This window comes from Zonotrichia albicollis, chromosome 4, assembly GCF_047830755.1.
Source record: "Zonotrichia albicollis isolate bZonAlb1 chromosome 4, bZonAlb1.hap1, whole genome shotgun sequence".
NCBI lineage: Eukaryota > Metazoa > Chordata > Aves > Passeriformes > Passerellidae > Zonotrichia > Zonotrichia albicollis.
Window position 1 is genome coordinate 36229265 of NC_133822.1, and position 27472 is coordinate 36256736.

At 40.1% G+C, this 27472-nt stretch overlaps 2 protein-coding genes across 3 annotated transcripts in view; both read left to right on the top strand.

Annotated features, from left to right (window-relative positions):
- Positions 1–18272, top strand: part of GUCY2C (guanylate cyclase 2C) — a 54012-nt gene extending 35740 nt beyond the window's left edge. For both annotated transcript variants that reach the window (XM_074539484.1, XM_074539483.1), the window contains exons 18-28: positions 1950–2082; positions 3897–4034; positions 8020–8108; positions 8827–8918; positions 10485–10643; positions 11946–12138; positions 12537–12711; positions 13644–13742; positions 14516–14610; positions 15228–15304; positions 17091–18272. In XM_074539484.1, the coding sequence (XP_074395585.1) occupies positions 1950–2082; positions 3897–4034; positions 8020–8108; positions 8827–8918; positions 10485–10643; positions 11946–12138; positions 12537–12711; positions 13644–13742; positions 14516–14610; positions 15228–15304; positions 17091–17265 (1425 nt within the window). In that variant the 3' untranslated portion in view covers positions 17266–18272. The remainder of the gene's footprint in view (positions 1–1949; positions 2083–3896; positions 4035–8019; positions 8109–8826; positions 8919–10484; positions 10644–11945; positions 12139–12536; positions 12712–13643; positions 13743–14515; positions 14611–15227; positions 15305–17090) is intronic.
- Positions 18273–20061: 1789 nt separating this feature from the next.
- Positions 20062–27472, top strand: part of PLBD1 (phospholipase B domain containing 1) — a 38232-nt gene continuing 30821 nt past the window's right edge. The window contains exons 1-2 of the mRNA XM_005488717.4: positions 20062–20285; positions 26840–27059. Coding sequence (XP_005488774.1) covers positions 20207–20285; positions 26840–27059 — 299 coding nt within the window. The 5' untranslated portion in view covers positions 20062–20206. The remainder of the gene's footprint in view (positions 20286–26839; positions 27060–27472) is intronic.

Below are 27472 nucleotides of genomic sequence, written 5' to 3' on the forward strand. Positions count from 1 at the left end.
TCTTGCATTATGCCAGGAAAAGGTTTGTCAGTCAGAACTAAAGCTTCAGAGCTCCGGAGCAAAGGTTACAAGAATGCTCAAATATTTGGAACTATTGTACTGAAAGCCATTATAAATTTTGAAAATCACATTGTGGGTTTTTAATAGGTTCTGTGTTTTCAGGTAGGTGCATATGTTAGTGGGGAGGAAAGAGGAAAATTTTATCAGGGACATTTACAAGACCTTTGCCTCCAGAAGCTGTTAACAAGAAAGCCTTGGGTTAAGGAAATCTAAATTACCTTTGCCTGTCATTTGATGCTGATACTAATTGGGAATTCTGCTGCAGTAATGGAAATATTTTGTGGCTAATGAAAGCAGGAGCTGGAAGAAGGCGTTGCTGAAGGAAAAAGGGCCTAAAGCAGGCAAAACATCCTGGGTAGTGTCATCAGGGCTGCATGCGTAAAGCTGCTTAATCAAGAAATGTGTTCCTTGGGTATAGTGTGCACACAATCTCTGTAAATTTGGCATGGTCTAGATAGGTCCAGGATAACCAGTCCAACAACATTCTCCAGAGATTGCATCTTTTGCAGGCAGCTTGTGTCTCAGATGTACATCTACTCTGCCCAAAACTCAGCTTGTATCACAGTGATCTCTTGTAGCATTTTCTGATCCATTCCCAATTAGGAGTAACCCAGTATTTGAAAAGAAAACCCAGCATGTCATACAGTGTATCATGACCACATGAGCCGTGTAACCCTGATGGGATTCTATCAGTTATAGAAAAGGATGAGCTATACATGCAGGAGCCTAAGTGGAAGATCATTCAGAGAAGAAACTGAACAGATATAACATACCTGTTCCGCAGGATAGAGATTGCCCTTCATATACTGAGCACGAAGAAATGAAGCTTATAGGAAGAAGAACAACCAGCAGTAGGTTATAAGTTGGTGTGAGTTTAAGTTGCTCAGAAGAGTGAAATGGAGCAGAATAAATAATAACAAGAGGGTACAAATTAGCATACCTACTTCCTTCTTCAGTTGACAGCCACTTAATAATCTTTGCCTGCTGTGCCTCAGTGCTAGCCCCTTCTCATGTATTGCACCATATTTGAGTATCTTAGGCTAGATCAGATAATTTAGAGGCAATGAGTAAAAAGGGGTGAGCTACACACCTCTGTATGCCTCTGTGTGTTGTGAGTCAGGAGTCTGAATCTCAGGAGATAAAGATGAAACTGTACTGGCCAGGCCTCATGCTCGCTTCAGGTTTAGCTCATGGATAACTGCTGTGTATTGCCTTGTGCAGAGAAAACCATAAACAGTCAGGTCAGCAGAGACCTTTATGTCTGTCTAGTCCGATCCTCTGTCTGATCTAAGCCCTAGTGCATCATCTGACACGCTCTGCATTGACTGCTCTGGAGCCCTCTGCTTTGCAATTACAGGATCTGCTGCAATGTTTCAGAAAACATTTCTGGTGTATGGTGATCTTCAAAGATAATACAGACATAAGGAGCAATTCCTCTCACACTTCTTGTGTCTCTTGGATGAACGTGTAGTTGGAAGCACTTTTTGTGTGACATTCCAAGAAATCTATATTAACTTTACCCAAAGACATTTATTGTAAGTGAAATTAAAACTTTTGTGGGAGGAAATACATTTCCTTAATTACATGTGCTCTAATATTGACAAAACGAAGATGGTATGTCAGATTGTTGTTAACTAAGAGTAAGAATGGCCTCCCATGACCCACTTCCTCATTTCTCAATATTGACTGTTCCTAAGACCTTGGAGAGTCTCCTTTGTAAAATAATAATATGAAAGGGAATTGTGATTTATGCATATCCATAGCAGATGAAGTCCATCTAATTACTTGCACAGATACTATGCTAATATTCACATTCTTGTTGAGTCTGGTAACATCTGAGTGTCCCACATGTTAGTTGTGCTTTCTTTCTCTTTTATTCTCAACCACAGGGAATGTCTTATCTGCACTCAAGCAAAACTGAAGTCCATGGTCGACTCAAATCCACAAACTGTGTAGTAGACAATCGCATGGTAGTGAAGATCACTGATTTTGGCTGTAATTCAATTCTGCCTCCAAGGAAAGGTAAAAAAAAGCCTGACTGGACTCTCCTTCACAGTTTCCAACCCAGTGGAATTTTCTTATCTTCATAGACCAGTAGGGTCTAATTATGTCTTGTACACAGTAGAAAACGATGCAACTTTAATTCATATTATAGCAGCCATTATATGTTTTTAACTTTAATAGCACAATGGAAGAATTACTAGCAGACAGTGTGAGAACAAAGGAAAGATGAATATTAGGCTTTTAGTTTAGAAAACAGAGATTTCACTTGTGATTGAGATGTGAGAAACATTTTCAGTATCCAAGGCCTTCATGCAAACAGCTCTTTCCAGCAGTAGTACTGAAACTGTGTGAAGAAAAAAAAAGAGTTAATTTACCAATTTACCATAAATCTTGTAATTTACTAGATACTTGTGTTACCACGGTGCTCTGTGATATCATGTAAACAGTAACAGACATGACTCTGATAATCCTTGAAAAAGTCTGTATTGATATCTGATGGTAACTCTGTTTCTTATTCCTTAGTTAGGAATCTCATAATATATGCTCAGACAGATTGAAATAATATTAATAGCTTTTCTTTACATTTTCTATTCACCTCACATTCATAGAATATTTCTGTAAAATAGAACACTCCTTTCCACTCATCTTTTCCTTCTTACTTATCTGGAGTGAAAAGATGAGCCCATCTGAAATTATGTCATATGAATATGTAGAGTAGAGCTTGAGATATAATAAACACAGCACTGTGCTGCAACTGCAGCATATGACCTGAAAAGAAACTGGTTGAAACAGGTTTGCAGAAAATTTTTACATTTAGACACAAACATACTCAAGAGTAGCAATAAGAACATTAAAAAGGACTAAGAAAAGTTCACTTAACATAAATGTTCTATTAATTCTTCATTTTAAAATTTTAATTTTATTATTATTATTAGTAGTAGTAGTAGTAGTAGTATTACATTGTAATGTATTTATCTTCTTTTATTGCTTGTAAACAGACTCAAAATTTCTGGCTACTCAGTCTATGTCCTTGATGAAAACACAGTGTTTCACAAGAGATCCACAGATTCATTGTGGTTGGATGTTACAGCCTAATATCATATCACTGTCTTCATGGTCACTGTGTTCAGGTCTCTGTTATGTTATGTCACCAGCACGTCACAGCTGTTGAACCATGGCAGCATTCTGGTTTTGAGGTACAGCGGTGCTCATTGCACTAGAAATACAGATTAATAATTTCTGTAGAAGGCAAGTAGTTATGAGCAGGTAATATTATGCCAGACTCAAAAGCACTTGAAAATTATTTCAATAGCTTCATGATATCAAGGTCATTGGAAAATATTGCCGTCTTTTTATCAGACATTGTGTATAAAAACTCCTTGCACCTCCTAGCTTAATAATTTATGGCTCAGAGTATTTTTATTATAGCACTGGCACTCCTTGTTGTTATCCAGATACATAGGCTACTTCTAAGAAGCCTTTGACACGTAGCTAAGAAGAGCAATTGCCATTGCCAATTGTTCACTGCCAATAAACATAAGTTTTCTGAAGGTGTAAGAGTCTGCATCTACAGTGGAAAGTAGCAGGGTCAGCAAATCCCAGAAAACTGAAAACTACATCAGAGTTTTATCTAACCTGTATTGATGTCAGCTTCTCAAGAAAAATACTAAAGTAGGAAATACCAAATACCAGTGGGCTCTGGATTGGATATGCAAAGAGTAAAAGGAAATATCATTATAGCCAGTGGATGGTCTGAGAAGGACCACCCTTTTTCGCAATTGCTTCTCTCCTTTCCCCTTTGCATCGTTCTGCACTGCCATCTGTATCTTCAGACCTGTGGACAGCTCCTGAGCATCTCCGGCATGCTGATGCATCTCAGAAGGGTGATGTGTACAGCTATGGGATCATTGCCCAGGAAATCATCCTGCGCAGAGAGACCTTCTACACCAAACACTGGTGGGACAACAGAGGTAATTTCACTGGTTTCCCCTCTATTGCAGCCTTCTAGGATGGTTCTAGCTGTAGCTGGCCCATTCTCCATGTTTTCTGAAAGGCACTGTCTCTGATAACTGCTTGAACAGCTGCTCCTTTCTCTGTGGTGAATGAAGAGCCTGTTTGAAGGATCTCACTCTGGGCACGAGCGTCCCTTCTTCTGTAACTAAAGTTTGCATTGAGTTTTCTTGCCCTTTATCTTCCTTCTCACCTGGAGCCCAGCATTACAGAAGTTAACATTATACAATGCTGTCCAGACTTACTGTAACATTTAAAGGCCTCAAAGATTTTTCTATTTTGACTTGGAAACAACATGTAATATGCTATTTATTTTAGGCAGCATAAATCAGCATTGTCAACACAGAAAAACAAAAACTCAGCTGCATGACACAAGAACAGTTGGCATTTAAAAACTGGCAATTCAGACTTCATTCAAGCTGGTTATAATTAACTTTAGCAATTTAACTTCTGTCAGAAAAATCATCTCCTCCTGTAGTGCATCTATTAAACCCTGTATTGTGCATTTTGGGACATTGTTTTTGAGTAGCTGTTGTGGTTTTAAGCCCAGCTGGGAATTAAGCAACATGCAGCCACTTGCTCAACCTCCCCTCTCTACCGTCCTTCCCCCTGGTGGAATGAGGAGGAGAATCAAAGTAAAAGTTACAGGTTGAGATAAGAACAGTTAAATAATCGAAAATAAAGTAACCCCTCACTGGCAGGGGACCTGAAACAAGTTTAAAAAAAAGTCCTTGATTTAGGATAAATACAGCTTAGCAAAATACCAAAACATCGGTGTGTTACCGTTCTTATTCCAAAATCAAAACACAACATGCTGACAGTTTCTGAAAAGAAATTAACTAGCCTAGCTAAAACTGGAACAATATCCACTCCTTTCCAGCCCAGTCAATCCCAATTCCCAGAATCCAGGCATTATTATGTACTAAAACTGACAGAGAAACATGTGTGGGTTTGGGATTTTCATAGTGACTAACAACAGTTACTAACAACAAATTTAGACATAGCCTTTACCTCTGAGTCATTCTGTTAGATCCGCCTCACATTTGTTAAAACACCTAGAGCAGCAGCTCGACAGCCTAATAGCCCTTTTATTGAGTCACATTTGAGAATAATTTCTGGGGCATGTTCATCATCCTACACTACCACAAATCTGTGTTCATGTTTGGGGAAACACAGTTTTTGACATCACCGACTCTATAATAGAAATGTAGATTTAATGGAGATTAGAAATGTCTGTTCTCCTGAAAACAAACTGTTCAGGATTCCATGCTTAATGAAAGGTAGAGAAAATAAAGCCTTTCTGTTCCTATTTTTTGGGAATAGGCAGGCACAATCCTTACAAATGCAAGAATTTTACAAATATTGCCAACATGGAGAAAGTGCAATGCCCTGCCTTGCTCATTTTGACTTGTGAAGCAAATCTATAGCAAACTACATTCTTTTAATGGCTTGTTGAGCATTTGCAGTCTTTCTGTGTTGTGTTAATGGTATTAAGTTAGCCTCAGACATAGTGTTTCTTTGCTTTTCTGTGGTGTCATCCTCACTGTGGTGACATCCTCACTGCTCTGTTTTTGACCCTGGCTATCACAGTCAGAACCTGGTTCCTTGTTTTATCTTTGACCTGTACCTTAATGCTGTATTCTGTCTTTTTGGAAAGACTGTCCCTTTCAAACAGTAAGAGGGCAATCCATGGAATTTAAAGATTTTGTAGCACCTAAGCTAGGTACCTAACAGCACCTAAGTGATGTTGCTGGAGATGGTTACATATTAGCATGTGAGGTAAAACAACAATAAATTTACTAGGTGTGAAATCTGTTTGCTAAGTCTGGGTCCACTGTAACTTAAAAAATAATCTGCTTTGTAAATTTCAGATGAAATTTTACATTTTCCATTCACCAAGGAGATTGTTTTCTCCACAAAACCTTTTTTCTATAAAAGCATTATTAGATATTTAAGATACACATTGCTGGTCGAATGGCTTCTGGTATTATTCCTGACTTTTGTTTATGCAAGTTGAGTAAAATATGTTCATCAGTTCATCAAATTTCATGTAACAGAAAGGAATTAGTTTTATTACATATTGCTGAAATGGCTCCTCGTTTAAATGCCTGATTCATTCATTAGCCAAGATGAGCAAGACAGTGAACCAACTTATTCAAACACTTCTGCATTTTGCTTGTGGCATCATCTAACTTTGGAAGACAGTAGCTTAAACTTGGGGTGACCATTAATTTACAAATGTCCAAGATAAAAAGAGGGGGGAAAGTACCAAATTAGAGTCAGTGGTAGTGGACGAAGAAATGTCCCTGTTGTATGTTAGATTCATTTGGTTTTTTAAGTCACAAGAGAAACACTTTCAATGGCTAGGCTATCAGAAGTTAGTCTCCGCACATTAGAAGACATTATATTAATATTTCAGGATAACTGATATAACTGCTTCTGCAGGCTTAAATGACAGTAGCAAAGATTGTGTTCAGACTTTAAAAGACTTATTTTAAAAAACCCCATACCTGAGCTCCATCTACCAACTTAGCAAAATTAAACTCTCAGTTACTCTGTGAGCCAATTTTCTCAACATGAAAATATGTATCAATCAACTTAATGTAGAATAATATTGCTGCTAATGAGAGAGAAGAAGTCCCATTACAGGTATACAGAACTGGATTTCTAATGTGTAGAAGTAGGTCATAGTCCTTTTCACTGACACCTCTGCAAGAAGCTGTTCCCCATCTGGTTACTCCACTCTTCTCAGAAACCTCATTCACTGCTCAAGACTGTGAAATCTTGCCACGTACCAATGCTCAATTCAAGCTGCCTTTCTTGTCCACTACTTTCTGACTAATTGCAGTATTGCTAATAGGTGCTGTTACTTCCTCTCTCAGGTGTGTGTCCAAGCATGGAAAGCCAGCACATTCCTCCTGCATACATGTGCCCTACACAGACTTTCTTGTCTCTTAGCCCACAGAAGACTTCTCAGCAGTTTCTCCCCTCTATAGCATTTGGGAGACTCAAGTTTCCTGCTCCTTCTCTAGTCTGTAATTTCTGTACCAAAAAGTCAGAAGCTGCTGTATCATTTTGGTGTGATCATGCACATTGGCATGTTTAGGCATCTGTAGCTGCCCTACACCAGTGCAATTATAGATCTTCCTCATGTCATTATATGCTTCCTTCAGTAAAATTGTATCCAAAATATAATCAGACATTATTAATATAAATAATCTGTTCTGATTCACAAATCCTTTTCAATTTCCCTTAACTCCAGAGGTTAAAAATTACTTCTCTTTTTTAAACACCTTCCTTTCCCTGGAATTCTTGAAGTCTGCAGGAAAAAGACAAAGGAAGATGTTTCTGCTTTAGCTCTCTCTTACTGTGCTTAAATTGAGTTGTGCAAATGCAGCCTGATTTTGATGTGTTCAGAGTCCAAATAACTTTCATAGAATGGGTTTTATGACTAGGAGTACAAATGAGTTAACAAATGCAATGCTTTTAACCCATTTATATGAATAGCTAGTTTTAAGGAAGTTAAGCATCTGCAGGATGATTTGAACTGCTCTAATGAGTGGCGTATGTCTCCACACTTTTGATCAAGTTGCAATGGGCTTTTCACATTGTTTTTCACTATAATTATACTTCATGCTGAGAGGAACACTAATAATGCCCAACATTCATTTGGGAAGATGCCATAACCACAGTGTCTACTGTGACCAGTAAATACTCATGTACATTTCTATTTGTTTTGCTTTCAGGGACCTTCAAGCCAACCTTTTTTGGTTTTGTGCCATATATTTAGAAAAGCTTCAAAGTTGAAATTCACATCAAAATGAGGGAACTGTGCTCAAGAGTTCTGTTTGTACAGTACCTTGTAACATCATAGACTGCTATAGACAATGACAATGTCCTTCTTATGCTTTTTTGTTTAAAACTTTGATCTTTTTTGTGTACTAGAGAAACTTTACAGAGTGGAGAATTGCAAAGGAGTAAAGCCTTTCCGACCAGACCTGACCTTGGAAACAGTGGGAGAAAGACAGGCAGAAGTAAGCTAATAATTAGCAAAGTCATTTTCTGGGTGAAGAGTGGAAGTCCTGGCCAAACTAAAGCCTATGATCATGGGAAGGTGGAAGCTATGCCTTTTATTCCAAAGGCCCTAACTTGTGGGAAGAAATTGCATTCTATAGTTGTTAGCAGCAATGTGGAATACGAGTAATGGAAATTATTTCACTGGAAACAAATAGACATTTATGCTCTCACTCTTCTGACCTATTTTAGGTGTCTTTGAGATGGGATGGATTACACCTCAAATATACCTATTTTTACTGGTGTAGTCCCTATGCCTTCTTGCGTGGATGAAAATGTCTGTATTGTAGATATTCACTTATTCATCAATCAGCCCCATTCTTTTTGGCTGAATCACCAGTTTCAGAAAAATCCCAAACATGGGACATTGGAAATCACCACAGCATTTACCACCATGTCAGTAACTGTGTCTGACACCAGTCTGCAAGACTGGATCCATTCACTTGCTTTTCATTTGTATACTGCAAATTCGAGTTAAGATCATGTCAGTAGTCATCACAGAGTTGAGATGCCTGCAATGAGTGTTCTAACCATAGGTTCAAGACAGTTAGTCACACAATTTAATATGTTGCTAGTCAAGAATAACCAGAAATTCCCTAATGAACTAGTGCTGTTTAGCACTACTCTCTGTCAATATCCATTACTCAGGTAGACTTTTCCTTAAATTTTTGTTTGAAGGTATATACACTAGTGGAGAACTGCTGGGAGGAAGATCCAGAAAAAAGGCCTGACTTTAAGAAAATTGAGAGTACTCTGGCTAAAATATTCAGGTGAGTAGCAGGGGCTTTTTGTAAGATGCTCCAAACTCCTCCTCTATTAGAAAGCTCATATTTTTAAGTGTGTAAATTGATATGATTATGATTCAGTCCGTGAAAAACCTTAATGTCTTCATTTAGGTCCTCTTTTATTCTTTGGCAGAAAAGTAGGTGAGCATGTGCATATGTTATGTATGCATACACCTGTGTACAATTTCCTAGTTGAGTGAGGGTGCAATCTGAAGTATGGTACATTTCATAATGATTGGTACATTATGAAAGTAGCAAGCTGGATAATTAGGGATTTTTACCAATCAAGTAATTCCCTCCTTGTCTCAAGTCAAGAATTGGATAGTGACTCATGTCATTTAAGTTTTGGTAAATGAATGCTCATAGATGTTTGAATGATGATTTGAAAGTTTGGATGGTCCCAAATTAAGCTGACTAGAAATGTTGAGTTGTAACACACAAGTATTAATTACAGGGCTTTGGTGGTACAGGGCTTTGTGGGGAAATAATAAGGCTGACAGCTGGATAAACCCAGTGGGGTTGCACAGGCCTTCCACCTGGATAATGCTGCATTGTTCCTGCAGAACATTGGTCTGAATTAATTACTTCAATGAACAAACCATGAGCTTTTAATCACTTCTCCTGGGACATTTCTTCCAGTTTTTAAGGCTCTCCCAGTCAACGAACCCCAACAGCACCATTTTACATTTTGCATGGGCAGGACAGCTGTACTATGCATAGCAATGTATCAGCTGAATAAACTTTCTACAGCTGAATATAAAGGCCTCCTGGTTCAGCTCCTAAGCCTCCATCCTACAAAAGCAAAGAGGTTACCTCTTGTCACATGCAATATGGGCGGGTCTAAGATGATGAATCCCTGATACAAAATTTGTTTGAAGTAAGAGTGATTTTGAACTCCTGTTGGATACAATACTAATCTGACTTTTCCAGTCAGCCTGGTCCCAATTACTTTCAGACTGCTTTGGTGAGTGCAGGCTGCCCAGACAAACACGGGTTTGAGTGGCTCATGTTACCACACTTCTGATTCCAGGGGTTAGTAGGCTTGAGTCTGCAGGATTTTGTGAGTAAAATTAGCCCTGGGGCTGTTCATTGTTCCACTGTATTCTTTGGTCTTCTAAACAGACAGCCCCAAATTGTCTAAATTCTTCTGCTGCAGTCCCCATCTAAACATTATGTGCAGTTTTCTACCTACTATTTTTAGCTTCCTATCAGAATCTGAGCTTCCCAATTACTTTTTATAAATGAATGTTCCTGGGTTACCTAAGGTAATCTGGAATAGACAAGATTAGCAGGGCTAGGTGATTGAAGGGTGCTTTAAGAATTACCAGCTCCAACTGACAAGTGTGGATTATAGACTTTCAATTCATCTACATAAGGCCTCTAAGCAAGCAAAAGAATGACACACTTGAGGCACTTTGCCATCTAACTACAGGGAAGTCAAACACTGGAGAAGTTGTCTGCTGCTGCTTTTTGGCCTCCTTTTAACTGCTCTCAACAATGTCCGTCTATCAGTCTTTCTTCTTGACTCCTGTGTAATTCTGTTATTTGCAGTAATTTCCATGGCCAGACCAATGAAAGCTACATGGATACCCTGATCCGGCGTCTACAGCTGTACTCCCGGAACTTGGAACACCTGGTGGAGGAAAGGACAGAGCTGTACAAAGCAGAGAGAGACAGAGCAGACAGGCTTAATTTCATGTTACTTCCAAGGTAACTGGCCAGGAGGATTTTTGCTGGCATTTTATTTACATATATATGATTATTGCAGAGTAGGGGATGGGATTAATGTTTATGTTCTATTTTCTTCCCATCTAATCTAATCCTGAGAGAAAAGAAAGAAGAAGCAGCTGTCCCTGAGCTCTCCACTCTATGGTAGAGTTTCATGCCAAGATGGTATTGGGACCCATTATCTTGCTCAACATTTCTTCATGCACGGGATCCCCCTTTCCAGCCCAAGCCTCTCTTTCACTGCCTTCCAGGGAACACAGATCTACAGTGACCCCACATCACAGAACTCTGCTCTGCTGGTTAGGAGGAGTGTCTTCAGCTGAAGAGCACTGAGTGGAGTCCAACTTCAGGCTGGGGTTTAGCAATGCAGGAGAGGGGCTGAGGTTGGCTGGGCCATACTGGGTTAGATGGATTCTTTGGAGTATGCTATAGGATAAGTATTATTGACATTCTAATATTGGCAATACCAGTAATTTTGGTATTGCGCACATTTGGAATAGTAAAACTATCTTGGTATTCAGTAAAACTATCTTGGTCATTACTAGTTTAAAGGGTATTTCAGTAGTCAAGTTATTGATTTTATGACTCATCAGCAAAAAGAAAAGTAAAAAAAACCAACTCTGTTGTTCCTACCAGTCTGCTACCATTTCATTGTAGATGGAACGCAGCACTGTGCAAAACCTATAATTTTCTGGGTCTCTTTCAGTTCTTCTCTTCTTGTATCACCACTAGGAACAGATATTTCCCTGGATTTAGAATTGCAAGAAAAAGAAGGTCCCTCTTGAATAGACATTGACTATCATGGTATTGAATTTTTCTTCCATAAATTACCAGACTAAGATACCTCTTCTGAAATCAGGATGAGTTGATGTAATTATTATAATGAAATTACTTCTGTCCTGGGAAAACAGAAAAATATGTCTGTTCTTACTTATTGTATGGGTAGAATGTAGTCTACATGTCAGGAAGTTCAGAATTTCAGTTTTAAATTTGACTCAATATCCCTGTTTCTGACCTTAACCAAGAAGTTCAGTTGCCTGGGTCTCAGTTTCCTCATGACTGGATGTTGAAAGTCTGTAGTGCATTAATTACCATTAGTAAGTGCTTTGAGGTCCCTGGCTGAAAGGCATTATGGGCATCTAAAATGTGATTACAATGGCAGTTTTCAGCAAACTATTTAATGTTTCCTACACAGAAAGCAATACTGCAATTAGGTTGCATTAAAAAATACCTTTAATAGTAAACCCTAGTCATCTGTGTTCCTGCCTTCTCTTATTTCCACAGGCCAGTAGTAAAGTCTTTGAAGGAGACTGGTCTGGTAGAGCCAGAGCTGTTTGAAGAAGTCACCATCTACTTCAGTGACATTGTTGGCTTCACCACGCTCTGCAAATACAGCACCCCTATGGAGGTGGTAGATATGCTCAACGATATCTACAAGAACTTTGACCACATTCTTGACCATCATGATGTTTACAAGGTGATTAGCTCTGTACTTCTGCTAATTTACAACCAGTGGACACACTAATCAAATTGCATGATGTGGTAGATTTGGGAATCTGTCTTCTAAGCAAAGCAAAAGAAAGAAAAACAGGTCATATTCAAATGATTACTTCATTTAAATATGCTTTCAGTGTGCCTACTTATACCAAATTTCCTACAGTAGGTGGTCAGACATTCATTAATTGGAATGCTGGATATGGTTATAAACACTTATATACCCAAATGATGTCAGCTACCTTAAACTAAAAAAATCCTGTTCTCGGGGGAAGACATGTTTAGTCATGATCAAGAGGATCTGATAAAATCTTTCTGCTTTTAAATAAAAATGTACTCTTCTATGTCTGGAAATAGTGAGTTGTGGTTTTATTTCCACAGGTGGAGACCATTGGTGATGCTTACATGGTGGTGAGTGGTTTACCGAACAGGAACGGCAACCGGCACGCAGTGGACATCTCCATGATGGCTCTGGACATCCTCAGCTTCATGGGATCTTTTGAACTGAGACATCTGCCAGGGCTGCCTGTTTGGATTCGCATTGGAATTCACTCTGGTAAACAGTAATGCTACATCAACAGTGACAATGTTGTTGCCTGGTTTTGCACAGAATTAACACCCATACAAGATCTGGTAATACACCATACACAGTGCTGATACCATAGCCCTCTTCATGAAGAATCAGGTTGAAAAAAATGTTCATAGAGGAAGAGTGACAAGAGTAAATAAGTCACTCTTTTGCTCCTGCTGCAGTGAAATAGCTCATAGCCATTAATTCACAGCCTAAGTCAGTAGCTAGCATGAGCAACAGCCACTACTCCTGGTGTGATTAAACCAGTTGTATCAAATAAGCCTTCACAGATTATTTCTCTCTGACTGAAGGGGAGATCAGTCATGGCCAGCTATGCTTATCTAGGCAAAAGATGAAAGCCTGTATTTTGTGCTTTTGGAGCAAAACTTTTTTTGAGTCTGTGTGGGACTTAATGTTTTAATTGATCTATAAAAATACTTTTTGTCAAAGGGAAACTCCAGATAGCGCAACAACTTTGGGAAATTCCTTAACCACTTCAACACCAACTGCCAGGGGAGGAACACATCAGAGAAAGTGACAGGCACTGGGAAGCCTCTTGAGGCGCTACTATTCACCCTTGCAAAATGAAGCTTATTCTATTTTTCTCTTGCTTCCAAACATGACAGTTAATAAATGTACTTCTTTTTTTCTGCACAGAAATTCTGCTTAAATACAATTAAAACTGTGCAGCTGTGTACTTTTGATCATATTATTATATTATGCAAGAATAACAAAGCTAGGCTTGGTTTGTAGTGGGAGGCCACAAGATCCTGTGGGAAATGAGGTAGAAAGTATTGCCATTGGTGAGGAATGCAGAGTTCCCCCAGGCACTGCAGTGCTTTGCAGCAATGAGACACCTGCCAAATAAATCAAGTCTCTTGATTCACCCTTTTTACCTCTCTGCATCCCATTTGCAGGTCCGTGTGCGGCTGGTGTGGTTGGAATAAAAATGCCTCGTTACTGTTTGTTTGGAGATACAGTAAACACAGCTTCGCGGATGGAATCCACAGGCTTGCGTAAGGAGTTAATTTTAGCTATCAGTGTAACAGGACCAAAGGCTATTGGTTATTTGTGACTCAAGTGTCTGTTTCCAGATGAGAACAATACATTATCAGCTTGCAGAAGTTTTAAGGACAAAGAAGCCATATTTGTTTTGATTATCAATTATTTAATTGTCCAGTGTGACAGTGGGCACTTCACTGGGCACTGAAGAGTTGTTCCCTGTTCATGCTTCAGTGCTGGTAACAGGGAGTTTGTAGGCTAGTTCACTGCCTGAGTTCCTTTGGAAGAAACGATACTTATGTATCTGGAATTTCATTTTACTCTATGAAACATAGATTTTAGTTTGACCTAGAATTGTATTACAGCTTTGTTGTGTAAATATATTGACTCTGTATTTTAAGTTGAAGCAATTATGTCATCAACTTCTCCATTAGGGAACTGTGGCAAGAGCCAGTTTTTCCTCCTTCTGCCTAGTGTCTTCACATGAGCATTCCCTATATAGGTCACTCACAATTACTCTTTTCCCTTTTGACATCTAACTACTACAGATACCATTGTCACCTGTATTTCAGATCAAGGGCTGTACCAGCTATTCCTGCCTGGATATGCCCTGTAGTGCAGTCAGAGTTTTCATACAGCAGTGTAATTACTTCTCATTTAATTTGGCTCTCAGAATTTATGATGATAACAATTGAAGGAGCTTCTGTTATAGCACCAGTTTTAACATATGCTTAATATATGTGAGATGTTTCCAGGCTGAGCTTTCATTGTCTCTTTATTTTTTTAGCGTTAAGGATTCATGTAAGTGGTTCCACAATTAACATCCTGAAAAGAACAGACTGCCAATTCCAGTACGAAGAGAGAGGAGAAACGTATTTGAAGGTAACCTTTACCATGTGCAATCATGAACACAGAGAAGAGGAATTTTAAAAAGCATTGTATAGCTGAGAGTACCCCAGAACTCAATCAACAGCTGGGGAACAAGGATTACTGATCAAAATAGGTATTACAGTCTCTAGTGGTTGAAGACACTTCTATAAAGACAATTCAGGCAATGAAAAGCTCCCTAATTCATAAATTAAAGCAACATAAAGATGTGGAGAATAAATGAAACATACCATGTGGAACAGAAGATTGTAGAATGAAGTCATCTGCTGAAAGGCAAGCTGAATATAGTGTTAATTTGTTCATGCTCTAATATCTAGCAATCCATTTATTTCAATCTATTCTACTTGTCTGTCCTTGGGAGTTGATGGCAGACAGCACAGCTCACCTCTCCCACAGTTTGTGTCTCAGGTCATGGAACAAGGAAGTGAGAGTGCAGCTGCATCTGCCCCATTCTCCTTCTTCTCACATCTAATTTGTAATCCTTTGCTGTCAGCATCAGTTACTGAAAATAAGCAAAGGCAAACAAGGCAATGTGCAAGAGAGTGTTATTTAAGAAAATTAACTACAGAAAATTCCATTCTAATCGCAAAATCATGCTTTCTCTTCTTTAGGGCAGAGGAACAGAAATTACCTACTGGTTGACGGGTACTGAGGACAAGAAATACAATCTCCCAACACCTCCTTCTGTGTAAGATGGTTTTTTTAATGTGAAAAGGGAGGAGAAATTCCCATTCTTTGCACTTTAGCCTTTATTGTTCCTCCTTGGCATTTGTGGATTTTTTATACCATTGAATTTGCCTTCAATTGTTAGAGGCTTGATAGTGTATAAGCATATAAACATGTAAATATTCATTACATGGGACTGTGTGTGTGCTGAAGGTTGTCTATATAAATATTTAGCAGGTTCTTTGTCTTGGAAATGTTGTAATACTTACAGGACAAGTTGCTGATGTGATAAAAGCAAGAGATGGACAGGAAAATTAAAAAAATAATATTCCCACAAGTTTAGTCCTTGTGGCACCTGCGTGTCACACTACAGGAAGAGGATAACCACAACTGAGTGTGCAGCTCTGTTGTGCTTGTGAACTCTTGTGGAGGAATTTGTAAGAGGAATGAAATTTGCAGGATTTCAAGAACTATTCTCCTACAAGAGGTGAACAAAGTTACTGTAGTACTGCACAGGAATAAAGCCTTTAAAAACTAAACAAGAGATTACTTTCTAACATTTAGAGAAGTTATCAATAAAAAAAAATATGAGGTTGATGTTTTGGAGCTGAGCCATCATTTTGCATTAGAAATGAATAAAATGTAGCGATAGTGGAAGTGATGTTTTTGAGCAACTATGCAAAATTGAAGTCAGGAAAACTTATTGCATATTCTTGGGGTATATTTTGCATATAAGTACCTCTTTATTTCCTGCAAACTCACTAAATGTGGAAGTTCCTCATTTTCTGCTCTTAACACCTGGGTACAGTTGCTCTTCAGTAAGTGGGAATTTGTTGCCATCCGCTTTGAATGACAGTGTTTCCTTACAAATTGAAGTAATGATATTGCAAATTGGTGTTTGCCAGATACATGGGGATCCCTTGTCCTGAAATGCATAAGTAAATGTTACAGCTTGCTCCTACTGTAAGTTTTGAGTCTCACACTGTGTCCTTTGCACAAATAAATTTCTCAGTCCATTTATTCCCTAAGAGAAAAGAGGAGATTAAGTGGAATATGAGGGCTTTCTCAGGGCATTTGCAAACCATAAATTTTTAATCTGCCACAGAATCTCATGAGCTTTGTTGTTTTTTAAAATAGAAAGTACAAGAGTCTGGGCTGAGCAGGAAATAATGTCAAGACTACCTCATGATACATCTCTCTTGTAAATTCAGAACTGCTTTTTTAAAATTAATATGATCTTTTAAGACTATCAGAATTGTTGAATTCGCAATCTTCTGCAATTCAACAATTTGAAGGTACCTCTTGAGCTGTATCACATGATGCTTTTGTTTTCACTTCTTCATATATGATTGCCCCTTAAAAATTGTCATATGTAGGGTACTCCAGCAAAAGCCAAATACACTGAAGAAGTTGCTGAAACAATGGCAACTCTATTACTGAAGGCCACCTGAAGTTGAATAGTTAAAGTCCTGGTGCCATAAAGTAATGATATTGAAAGCTACAAATTATTTTGATTAGGATTGAATCGGTGTCTTCCTTTTTGTGCAAGTGATCATGACTTTTTAAGGTCAATAATGACACAGCTCTTGTGCAAAGACACTGATCCATACTATCTGGAAAACTCACATGAAAATCCTTCTGTTCCTAAATTCAGAACCCGAATTTGTCCTGTCTCCACTTTTTATCAGTAGTGTGTGAATAACATTAAGATCAACGTGGGAATAGAAATGTTTAAAAATCTCTGGCGACCTGAGGATCATCAAAAACGTTTGAATCACTGAATTTTTTCCCCATCCTGTTGATTTTAGGGAGAACCAGCAGCGGTTACACGATGACTTAGCAGAGATGATAACCAACAGTCTTCAGAAAAGGGAAAATGAAGGATCCAAGGCACAGGAGCTTTCGCGGGTAGGTAGCCACCGATCAGGTACCCTGGAATACCTGCAACTGGTCAGCACAGAGAATTTTACCACTTACATTTAAAACTGGATATCTAGCATGACTCAAAAAGCTGCAGCAACTCTCTGGACAACTTCATGTGGAGGCTGGAGGCTTGTAGACACAATTAGAGGAAAAAGAAAACACCTTTTCAAGAGTCCTTTTTACCATCCAACCTACTATCAGTAAATCAAACTGCTCCTCACTGTAACATTGAAATTGTTGGATGACTTTGTTAGGACACATGCAGCATGATTTGAGGTAAATGAAAATATTTGCACTCGAGTCTGGAAAATAGTGGGGGTTTTTGTTTTAGTTATGTTTTTTTAAATTGTGATAGCCTGTTCAGTAATCCACTCCTGAAAATATTCACAGGAAAACCCTAATTTGCCATGATCTTTAGATGTTGTATTTAATTTGTAATTTTTATGTGAAGATAGATTTGGTGTAATATATTTGAAAATATATATAAATATATCATATGTAAAACGTGAATATGTTGCTCTTTTGCTTCTTCTGCTCTTTTCCTCTGTATTTAGCATGTTTTCTTGAATCAAGCTGACTTTGTTCAAGAGACAACACTTCTGTTATTTACATTGGGAGATTATTCCAGAAGTATGGTTTGTAAAGTTTAGTTGAATCTCCTGGGCCTGAAAAATGAAACTCATGCATACAAAACAAGACACTTTCATATCTTTTCACTACTTCTGCTTCTGCCCCCAAACCAGAAGTGAAACAGAAATTAAGGAAATAAAATTATCGGATTTCTTAACCTCAGACCTTTGCAATTCAACTTTTTTTTACTGTAAAGCAAATTTTACTCAGATGACTCATTCTTCAACTGACACCATGGTACTGGTATTAATAAACAGCTTTAACAAGCAACAAAAGCACAGGGGTTACACGTAAAAGAAAATCAGCATTCACATGAAGAAATAACATCTAGTGAGTGAAGAATATCTGCTTTTGCAAGGGCCTTTTGTGCACTGTTGGCTTTCAAAGCAGAACTACTTCCAGCATTGTCAAATATTGGTCAGTATTCAGCAATGAAACTGGTGCAAAATCATTATTTTATAGTTTTAAACAGCATTTTTGCTCAACTAAACAACATAAAAAGAATTAAAAGAGAGCAATCCAGTTGCCTCTGTTTTTTCTTTCTAAGAGAAGCTGGCTTTGTAAGAACACACACACACACGTTAAAAGAACAATGTAGATGTGAATAGATCTGAAGTGCAAAGATTACTGGAAAAATTCAATAATGAAGTTCTGCAGGGCTTATACTCTTATCTAACAGATGTATATTTCTACACTCAGGAACATGATACAGACAAATAACAGAAAGTGTGTACCCAACAGTCACAGCTTTCACATGATATATAACCAATCTGAAACTCAAACTGGCATTAATACCATACCATCCTCAGTGTCCTAATGGAAACATTCATTGGGGTGAGGATAGAAAAAAAATCCCAAAAACCCTGATGAGCTAAAACTGGTATGTATTGAAAAGAGTATGAGTACAATAAAAATATAAAGTCTGCTATTTCCTACCTCGTGGTGCCAATCCACAAGCTTTGTCTCTGTGTTTTTGGGTGTGACTGCTGGGCTACTGGGCGCTGCTGGGCTATTCTAGTTGCTGTGGCTGGAACACTCAGCAAGTGGAGCTGTATTGTAGTGACAAATGCTGGACTCGTCAAGCCTGAAGATGACCACTATGATTACCCCAAGCAGAGCCATTCTGATCTTTAAAGTGATACAAGTGACCTACTTCCTCTTTTTAAAGAAGAGTTTTATGGGTTCCTTGACACCCCTGAGATACAAATTATTTTAGAGCATGTCTGCTGACATTGATTGAGAAAATTACTTAAAAAAAAAGTGCTTAGTTTTCAGCAGCCCTTCTCTTTCCAGTGTTCTTCAGACAATACATTTTGTATCATTTTGTGAAGAGAAATAGTTACCTTAGTAATGAGTTGATGGACCCATGTTCTGGTAGATTTCTTTTTCACATGATTCTGTCCTTGCACGTATCTGTTAACTACACACCACAATAAAATCAACACTGACTACCCTTTTAAAAATCCTGGTTTCTGGTTTGAATGTCTGTTTTTTCCTTCTCTCTAAGTGAAAAGTAACCCAGAACAAAGTGGTGATAGGTATGGAAGGATCCCTGCAGCCTGGTGACACAGTGCTCTTATCCAGGGCTTGGGGCCAAGGCTTACTACTTGGCCTGAACTGGTTGGCATGTGATCGTGTTATATGGGGCTATTACAGGCACCGGTATCAAATTCAAACTGTCTTAATTACTGAAACACAAAGTCCAAATAATGGCCCTTTTCAGATAATGGCAGAATATCCAACACTGGCTGAGACAAAAACGCAGTGCCTCAAAATGGTCTGAATCACGGGTGCAAAGGAAAACCCCAAGGAAAGTTGTCTCTATCTGTAAACCTTAGAAAAAGTTCTGTCCCTCATTTCTTCCGCTGGGACACACAGCAGTTACTGTTCTAACAGGGCTGAAAGCTGCCCTTCGCTGTTGTTTCTCACGCTGTGATGCAAAACGCATATTTTGATAAGCATCGCCCAACTCCTCTTGCGTCTTTCCACAGCCGTTCTTGGTAAACTTTCGCCCCTTCAAGGTTAATCACCCTCGGGAAGTCCAGGGGCGCCACAGGCACCTGCCTGGAGACCCGCCTTCACTACCCTGCGACGCCGGACCTCGGCCAGGGGTGATTCCCACACTTCAGCCAGGCCCTGGGGTCTCCAAACCCGTATCGGAGCAGGAAAGATTCCGCCGCTCCCGGGGCACATCCCGGCGGCCGGCGCGGGGAACAACCGTCCCCGGCAGGGCCACCTCCAGCACGGGCCGCCGCGGCCGGGGCGGGCGCCGGAGGAGGCGGGGGCAGCGGCGAGACCTGCCCTGAGCGAGGGAACTTCTTAAAGTCCCGCCGCCTCCCGGCGCTCGGAGGAGTCACGGGGGAGCGGCGGCATGGCCCGGGCGGGCGGCAGCGTGTGCCGCTGCTGCTGGGCGCTCGTCCTCCTGTGGGCGGCGGCGGGCGGCCGCGCAGGTGAGGCGAGCGGGGGCGCGGGGGGTGGCCGGCCAGAGCCCCCTCGCCGTGGTGGGGGGGACGACAGGAGGCACAGGGGCTGCCCCGCCAGTGTTGCCAGGCGGTCGGGAGGGGTAGCCCGGCCCGGGCTCGGCTGCGGCGGAGGCTGCAGCTCTCCCGGGGTACCGCCGGGCTCCGCGCCCCGCCCGTGGCAGCCGCGCCTCCGCCCCGTGCTGCCTGGGACGCGGGTGCGAGGCCGCCGGGCCCCGCTCCCCACGGCGGGACCCCGCAGGCCGGGCTGGCTCCGCTCCCTCAGCGGCTGCTCCGCGAGCACCTCGTGCCCGGCGGCCGGGCCGGCGCGGCCGTGCTGCCTCGTGGGTGTTCGGTGCCGGCGCTTTCTAAACATCCTCCCAGTTCCCAGAAAGGGCGCGGGGATTTAAACTGAGGATCCAACAGGTGGGAAATTGCCTTGAGCTCCCAGCCGAGCTGGTTTTCATATGCAGGCACGGGAATCGTTCGGGACGAAGACTTCGTTGTGGTGCTGTGGCCTACAGCGTGCTACAACTTGTGACTAACAGAGTTTTAGTGCTGCCTTGTGGGGTATAGGTCATGGTCTGTGCTTCAGCGCTCATACGGAATCCCAGAATGGTTTGAGTTGCAAGGGACCTTAAGGATTATCTTGTTCCAACCACGCTGCCTCGGGCAGGGACAGAGTATCTCACTCTGGTGCTGCTTTCAATAAATTCTGAAGGTTTTAAAGGCTGGATTCGGTGCTTATCTTCCAGGAATTTCCCAGTTAATGCATGAAGTGCTACAAACCAAGGAGAAATTAACATAACAGTTGTTTCAACGTGTGCAAAATGTTATAAGCATATAATTTTGTGGGCAGTCCTATCTCATCTTGCAGACATACTTTCAAAACTTTACCTGGATCAGCAAAAACTTCAGTTAGGAAGAGGAAAGGAAGGGTCAGCTGTAAATTATCTAGAGGAAATGAAAGGAAGTTTAGGCTATGAAGGAGTTTCACCTAATGCCCAACTGATTTCTAGCATCATAATTGAGTTACTAGGAAAGCTACAAAGGAGCAAATAGAAATGCCTTTAGGCTATTTAATAGAGTAAATGGCTTTCAGCATTGTGAATTGTGTAGATTCTGTTGTTTGGGTTTTTGAAAATTGGTTCATTGTTCTTTAGCACTTTGAATGCCTTGAAGATTATTCATCATACACTTTGGAAAATGTTTCTAGAGAATGTTCTTTAATATGACTTAAACTGAGGTGCTCTGACATTTCTGAAGCTACTTGTTGAATGGCTGGTTTTGTTTCCTCTGGGTGACCTATACTAGGTACCTATAACTGTTTTGGCAAATTTGCTGAGCTTTACTAGTAAGTATCCTTGTGAACATGAAAACCATACAAGACTGAAACTCTTAATTGATAGGTCACATTTGAATATTACTTTTCACTGATGTAAGCACAAATCAGGGCATTAGGCTTCAAAGGACAGACCTGTTGGAAACAAATTAAAAAAATTACATAGACCCAAAATGCATGAAGAAATAGGATTAATTAAGGCCAGTAGAGTAGAAAACACAAATAGCTTATATTCAGGCAGCTCAAGAAAGCATTTACTCCTTTATTTGAAAATTACTGGACTTTGTTAATTTCTTGTGTGGCTTAAGCTAATCTCTAAAGCAGCCCTGAAATAGTCTTGTTTTGTAATAGATTCCAATCATAATCATATATTGAAATATCCCTTGTTCTTTAGAGTTATACAGCCTTTCAAAAATTGTTTAAATTCTGCTTCTAAATAAATAAACACATGGAGAGGCGGGGTCAGAGGAGTGTCACAAAGATGGTCAGAGGGATGGAGCGCCTCTCCTGCAAAGGCAGGCTGAGGGAACTGGGGTTTTTCATCCTGGAAAGACCTCACTGCAGCCTTCCAGTACCCAGAAGGCAATTATAAAAAGGAGGAAATGGACTTTTTGTACGAGCAGGTAGTGATAGAACAAGGGGTAGTGGTTTTAGACTGAAGGAGGGCAGATTGAGATTAGATACAGGAGGAAGTTCTTTACTGTGAGGGTGCTGAGGCACTGGCACAGGCTGCCCAAGTAAGTTGTGGATGCCCCATCCCTGGAAATGTTCAAGGGCAGGTTGGATGGGGCCCTGAGCAACCTGCACTAGTGAAAGGTGATGAGGCCTATGGCATGGAGGTTGGAGCTAAGTGGTTTTGTAAGGTCACTTCTGAACTTTAACATTCTATGATTCTATAAAATTTTTAATGGAAAAAGAGGTCAAGGTCTTTCAAATTAAAACATTGAACAGAAACATCCTTATTATGGTTGACCTTAAATATTTAAATGCTATACTGTGATAATAGAATCTTTACTACTGAACATTAGTTGTAGGGGAGAGTATACTGAAATCAAATGTGCAATTTTTTCTAAAGTTTTTTGTATTTTGAAGTGATGCAAAACTAGTTTTTGGTGAAACAGGAGAGTGCTATCTTCCCTATTTATTGGAAACTTTATGGGCAGAATCTATGAAGAACACCTCTACAAAAAAATAGCTTCACATTTAGAAAGCCACAGATAAAAATTAGTAGTTAACTACTGGTTTCCTTAACTACTAAATTTTCATATTAGTAGGAGATGCTGACACTTGTTAATTTAGCTTGTTACATGTGAACTAACCAGTGTTCCGTTGCTTGTGAGCTGGCTTGCTTGGCAGACTAAGGAAAAATATGAATATTATTTCTCACCCCCTGACCTTGTAGTTCTTTCATCCAGCAAGGAAAAGAGCTCTACTCATTTCTCTAAGTATAAAGTCCAGTAGCCTAACTTGATATATGTATGTTTTAAAAGCAACTTATAGCTGGGAAAGCCTAAGGAAAAGCAACTGTTGCATATTGCCAAATGAATCTTACTGGTGTTCTTAATGCATGCCAGGTGTTACTTTTTTTGGGTCTAATTTATTAAATAAATATTACTAGTAGTGTGCTTCTTAGATTGTCTTGGGCCATCTCCATACTGCTTTTCTTTCATTTTTCACCTTCTCTGTCAATTCTCTTCTTTTATTGCAGATTGCTGCTATTACTTCATGTCTTCTTCACCATCTGCTTTCCGTGTGTTTCATCTCATGTCAGTCCTCTAAGTATTTCCTTTAATTGCTTGTTTCATATTCTAATGCACATGTATGTATTTCCACTCTCCAGCTGCCACCAAGTAAAAGACAATATACAGTTTTAACTTTTGAAATGCCTGTACTGAGCCCAAAAGGCAGAGAACAGATTTGGTGTTTCAGCTTAAAACCCAAAGGGACCGCTACCACCTCCAATTTTCCTGGCTGAATACCCTTTTCCCATTATTTAGGGAATAATTTTGACAGAAAGCAGATATTTCTCACTTGCTGTAGAAATTCCAGCACTCTCCCAGCTGTAGTCTCTGTTTCTGGATCTGTATTTGGGAGAAGGGTTGATGTATCTTTAAAAGGAGGCAGCTTGAAGGAAGGCTCCTCCCAGTCCCCTTTTCCTGCAGAAAGGAGAAGAAACTCTTTTTTCCAGGCTTATTCTGTCGTTGCACTTCTGCATATCTCTCTCCCACCCCACTGGTGGTTGTGGTGAAACTCTGTAGTGCTGATGCTGTGCAGTTCTCCTGGCTGGCTCTTGGAGTGGAAGGATGATTCCACTGGCCCACCCCATCCCCCAGGATTTTGACTTGTTCATTGCAGTAGATAGTGCGTGCTTTGGTGTGTTATTGAGGTTATTCTAAGCAACACTGTTGTGCAATAGTTAGAGATTATCACAGTCTCTGATTTGTCAGAGTTCTAGCAGGCTGAACACTTGGAGGTCTTAACTTTGATGATGAAAAGATGAGTTGTGGGTTCATGGAGACATTGCAATTGCTTTCTATGCAAAAATTGACCAATATGACTGCTGGGATAAGAGGTGCTAGGGCTCCTGTCTCACCCTCCAAAAATAAATGTAATATTCAAATTCAAATATAAATGTTATTCAGTAGGAAGGCTCCTGTTCTCTTCAGAACTGAAACAGAATTGTTTGAAAATGTGCACATATTTCTTGTATATTTGTATTCCGTATTATACTTCTGGATGGTTTTCTTGGCAAAGGCAGTCCTGCTTGTTTAGATGAATACAGAATAAAATTGGACCAGATTAGGTGGTCCTAAATGCTTTGATTACATTGTAGTGTAGACAGGTTTATAAGCTTGTAGTTTTAACTCCAGCTGCAAGGTGAAATGAGATGAGTCAATCAAAAGAAAAAGCCGTAATGGGAAATAGTGGTTTGCAGCACTGTTGTGAAACTGTAACAGCTACCTTGATGCTATTCCTTTAAAGGCCTCTCAGGGTTTGTTGCAAGTTCTCCTGTGATTTGATGTTTCTCCTTCTCTCTCTTTCTCTCCCACCCGCTTTGAGCTCTGGTTTTCTTCAGATTAAATTTGTCATGTAGGGAAGCTGGGACAGGGCAGACTCCAGGGGTACTTCAAAAGTTTGTTTGGACTTTTGAAAATAGCTCTGCACGTTCATGCTCTGGCAGAGCATAAAACAAAGGAACCCAGCCCACTGTGCAAGTACCTGTGTCAGATGAGTCTGTCTGACTTTGGCATCAACTTTCTTTTCCAAAGGAAAGCAACAGCTCTTTTGATTTAGGCAGGCACAGCTTCTCTATAGGTCTAATAGGTATCCTGACATCACTATTTAGTTTGCAGGCACTAATAGCAATACCCAGCTGCCCTGATTCCTGTTGAATGCCAGCCACCTCTCCACAGCCACCTGAAGAGATGGAAAGATGGTCATGGTTTGCCTTAGTTTGTTATTTCTCTTTTTATCTGTTCCTCAACATCTTTGTTTACTGTGCAAGTAGTCTCTCCTCTGCCCTGCATTGGGCTTCTTGGTTGGAATCAGCCCTCCCATTTACTGCTGGACAGGCACGTTGTGTTCTGCTCTGACCCCTTGCATCATCCCCTCACAGAACTTCCTTTGCCCTGACTTTTTTGGTATATAAGCTTTAGCTTTGTAAGGTGGTCTTTGGCTTTCATCAGTGATGACCCTTATCAGCCTGCTCTTCAGTTCACAGATTTTTCAGTCTGAGTGATTCCCATGTTTGCTTTTAATCTAAAGTAGGAATTACTGCTTCTACTACCAGAAGATAGTTAAGGAGACAACAGAAGACTAAGCTCGTAGCTGCTTGAAGAGCTAATGAAAGTCTGTCATGTCTGCCCTTTAAATAGCCTCACTACCTGGCAGATGAAAAACATGTTTTTAAACACTGTATTCCAAGTCCCTGAATTACTTCATCTCTGAATAGACTCATGTAACGACTTCTTTTCACAGAATGTGGAAAAAGCAAAGTTCTTTCCCTACTAAGATTCTGGTTCTGCCAATGCATTTGCTGTTCCCATGAGAAGTGTGTCTAGTACGTCACGAAGACTGACCTAGTGCAGAGTGGTACAAAGCCTAGCTGGAGGCTGGTAACAACTGGTCTGTGCCAGGGGTTGATACTGGTCAGCATCTTCCTTGATGGCCTGGGTGATGAGGCAGTGTTCCCTCAGCAAGTTTGCTGGTGATATGCCAGAGGGCTGTGCAGTCATTCAGAAGGGCTATTTATGAATTTATCTCTTAAAACTTTTTAAATTATTCTTGGACCTCTGACATACAATTTTTAAACTCTTCTCACAGTGATGTAGTAGTGATTTGATCAGTCATGCATAGAGAGCTGATGTAATCACAGCTCCTCTTAGAGAGGAATCAATTAGAATTGTAGCACGTGGGATTTTTTTGATGTTGCTTGTTTGGTGGTGTGGTTTGGGGTTTTTTTTTCAGAAGGCAGTTTACGTTGCTCTTTGTTCTTCAGCTTTGCAGGATTGAAACACAAGTAATCAAGAATGTTTTTTAAAACAGCAGTCCAAATGGAAATCTGAGAAGTCTATTCCCTTCCTTCCTGTTTGTATCATGCTTAGGATCAATTCTATTTCAGATGCATGATAAACACTGTGTACTTGGTAAAGGATTGCATACCTGCTGTGCTTTTGTCTTAAAGTTTGTGATCCACTGTGTCCTACTGCTTCTGTTATGTCATCTCAGGAACTGGTTTCCCAGATGGTCTGTGTAGAAAGCTTTTAGAAGTTTTTGAATCTTTAGGTGGAAAATTAAGTCAACTGTAGTTTATAATCCTTTGCAGTTCCTAAGGCATGCTGTCTTCTAAAGTTGCTTTCAATAAGATTTGTATAGCTTGTGTTCTGGGCCAGGTAAGGAAATACTACTCAGAGTTTCATGTCAACACTCTGCTATGCTGGAGCTGTACACTGAATGAGTTGTAGAAAACTTCCAGAAGAATAACATGAGAATGTTTTGCTGTGAGCTCTTGTAGAACTCCAGTTAGTCATCATGCCCTTTTTCAGTATATTAGCATTAGTATTGATCTCTGCAGTAGAACTAAACCTGATGGAAAGCTATGAAATTAACTTTTAAATTGCCAAATTACTGTCTTGACATTTCAGTATTGCATAGGAAATGCCTCTTACATTTGTCTCCCTTTCTCCTTTCTTCTCCACCACAGAACTCCGCTATGCAACTGTGTACTGGAATAAAGCTGAAAAAATACTTCAGGTCAAGAATAGTCTGGACAGGAGTGGAGATGCTTATGGCTTCTACAACAACAGTCTACAGACAACAGGCTGGGGAGTCCTGGAGATCAGAGCAGGCTATGGCTCGCAGACCTTAAGCAATGAAGATATTATGTATGTTGCTGGCTTCTTGGAAGGCTATCTCACAGCTCCGTAAGTACCTCAGGGAGCAACTCAATTCATGGCACTTCCAGTGGACTTCTGTACTTGTGATGTTTTTTTGGTTGCTTTCATTGTCCTAAATTCCTTTCCTTTTAAACTAATGATACATTTTGCATCTGTGTGGTATTCTTTTAATTAGTAGCAGGTACAAAGTATAGCTTCTTCATTATGGGATCAGAATGTGCCCTCCCCTTCTCATCCTGCAGCATCTCCCAAGATCTTGGTGGGATAGATGGGTACTGTATCTGTATTACTGCTTAAGTAATGTAATCACAAAATAATGTAAGTATAGGGAAGTGCATAAGGAGTAGCAAGAAGTGTGGTTATTTCCCAGCTTGTAGTTTGGTGGCTGATCAGGCAGTTGAGGGCAGCTCAGGCAGGGAGAAATGTTGCTAGCAAGGTCT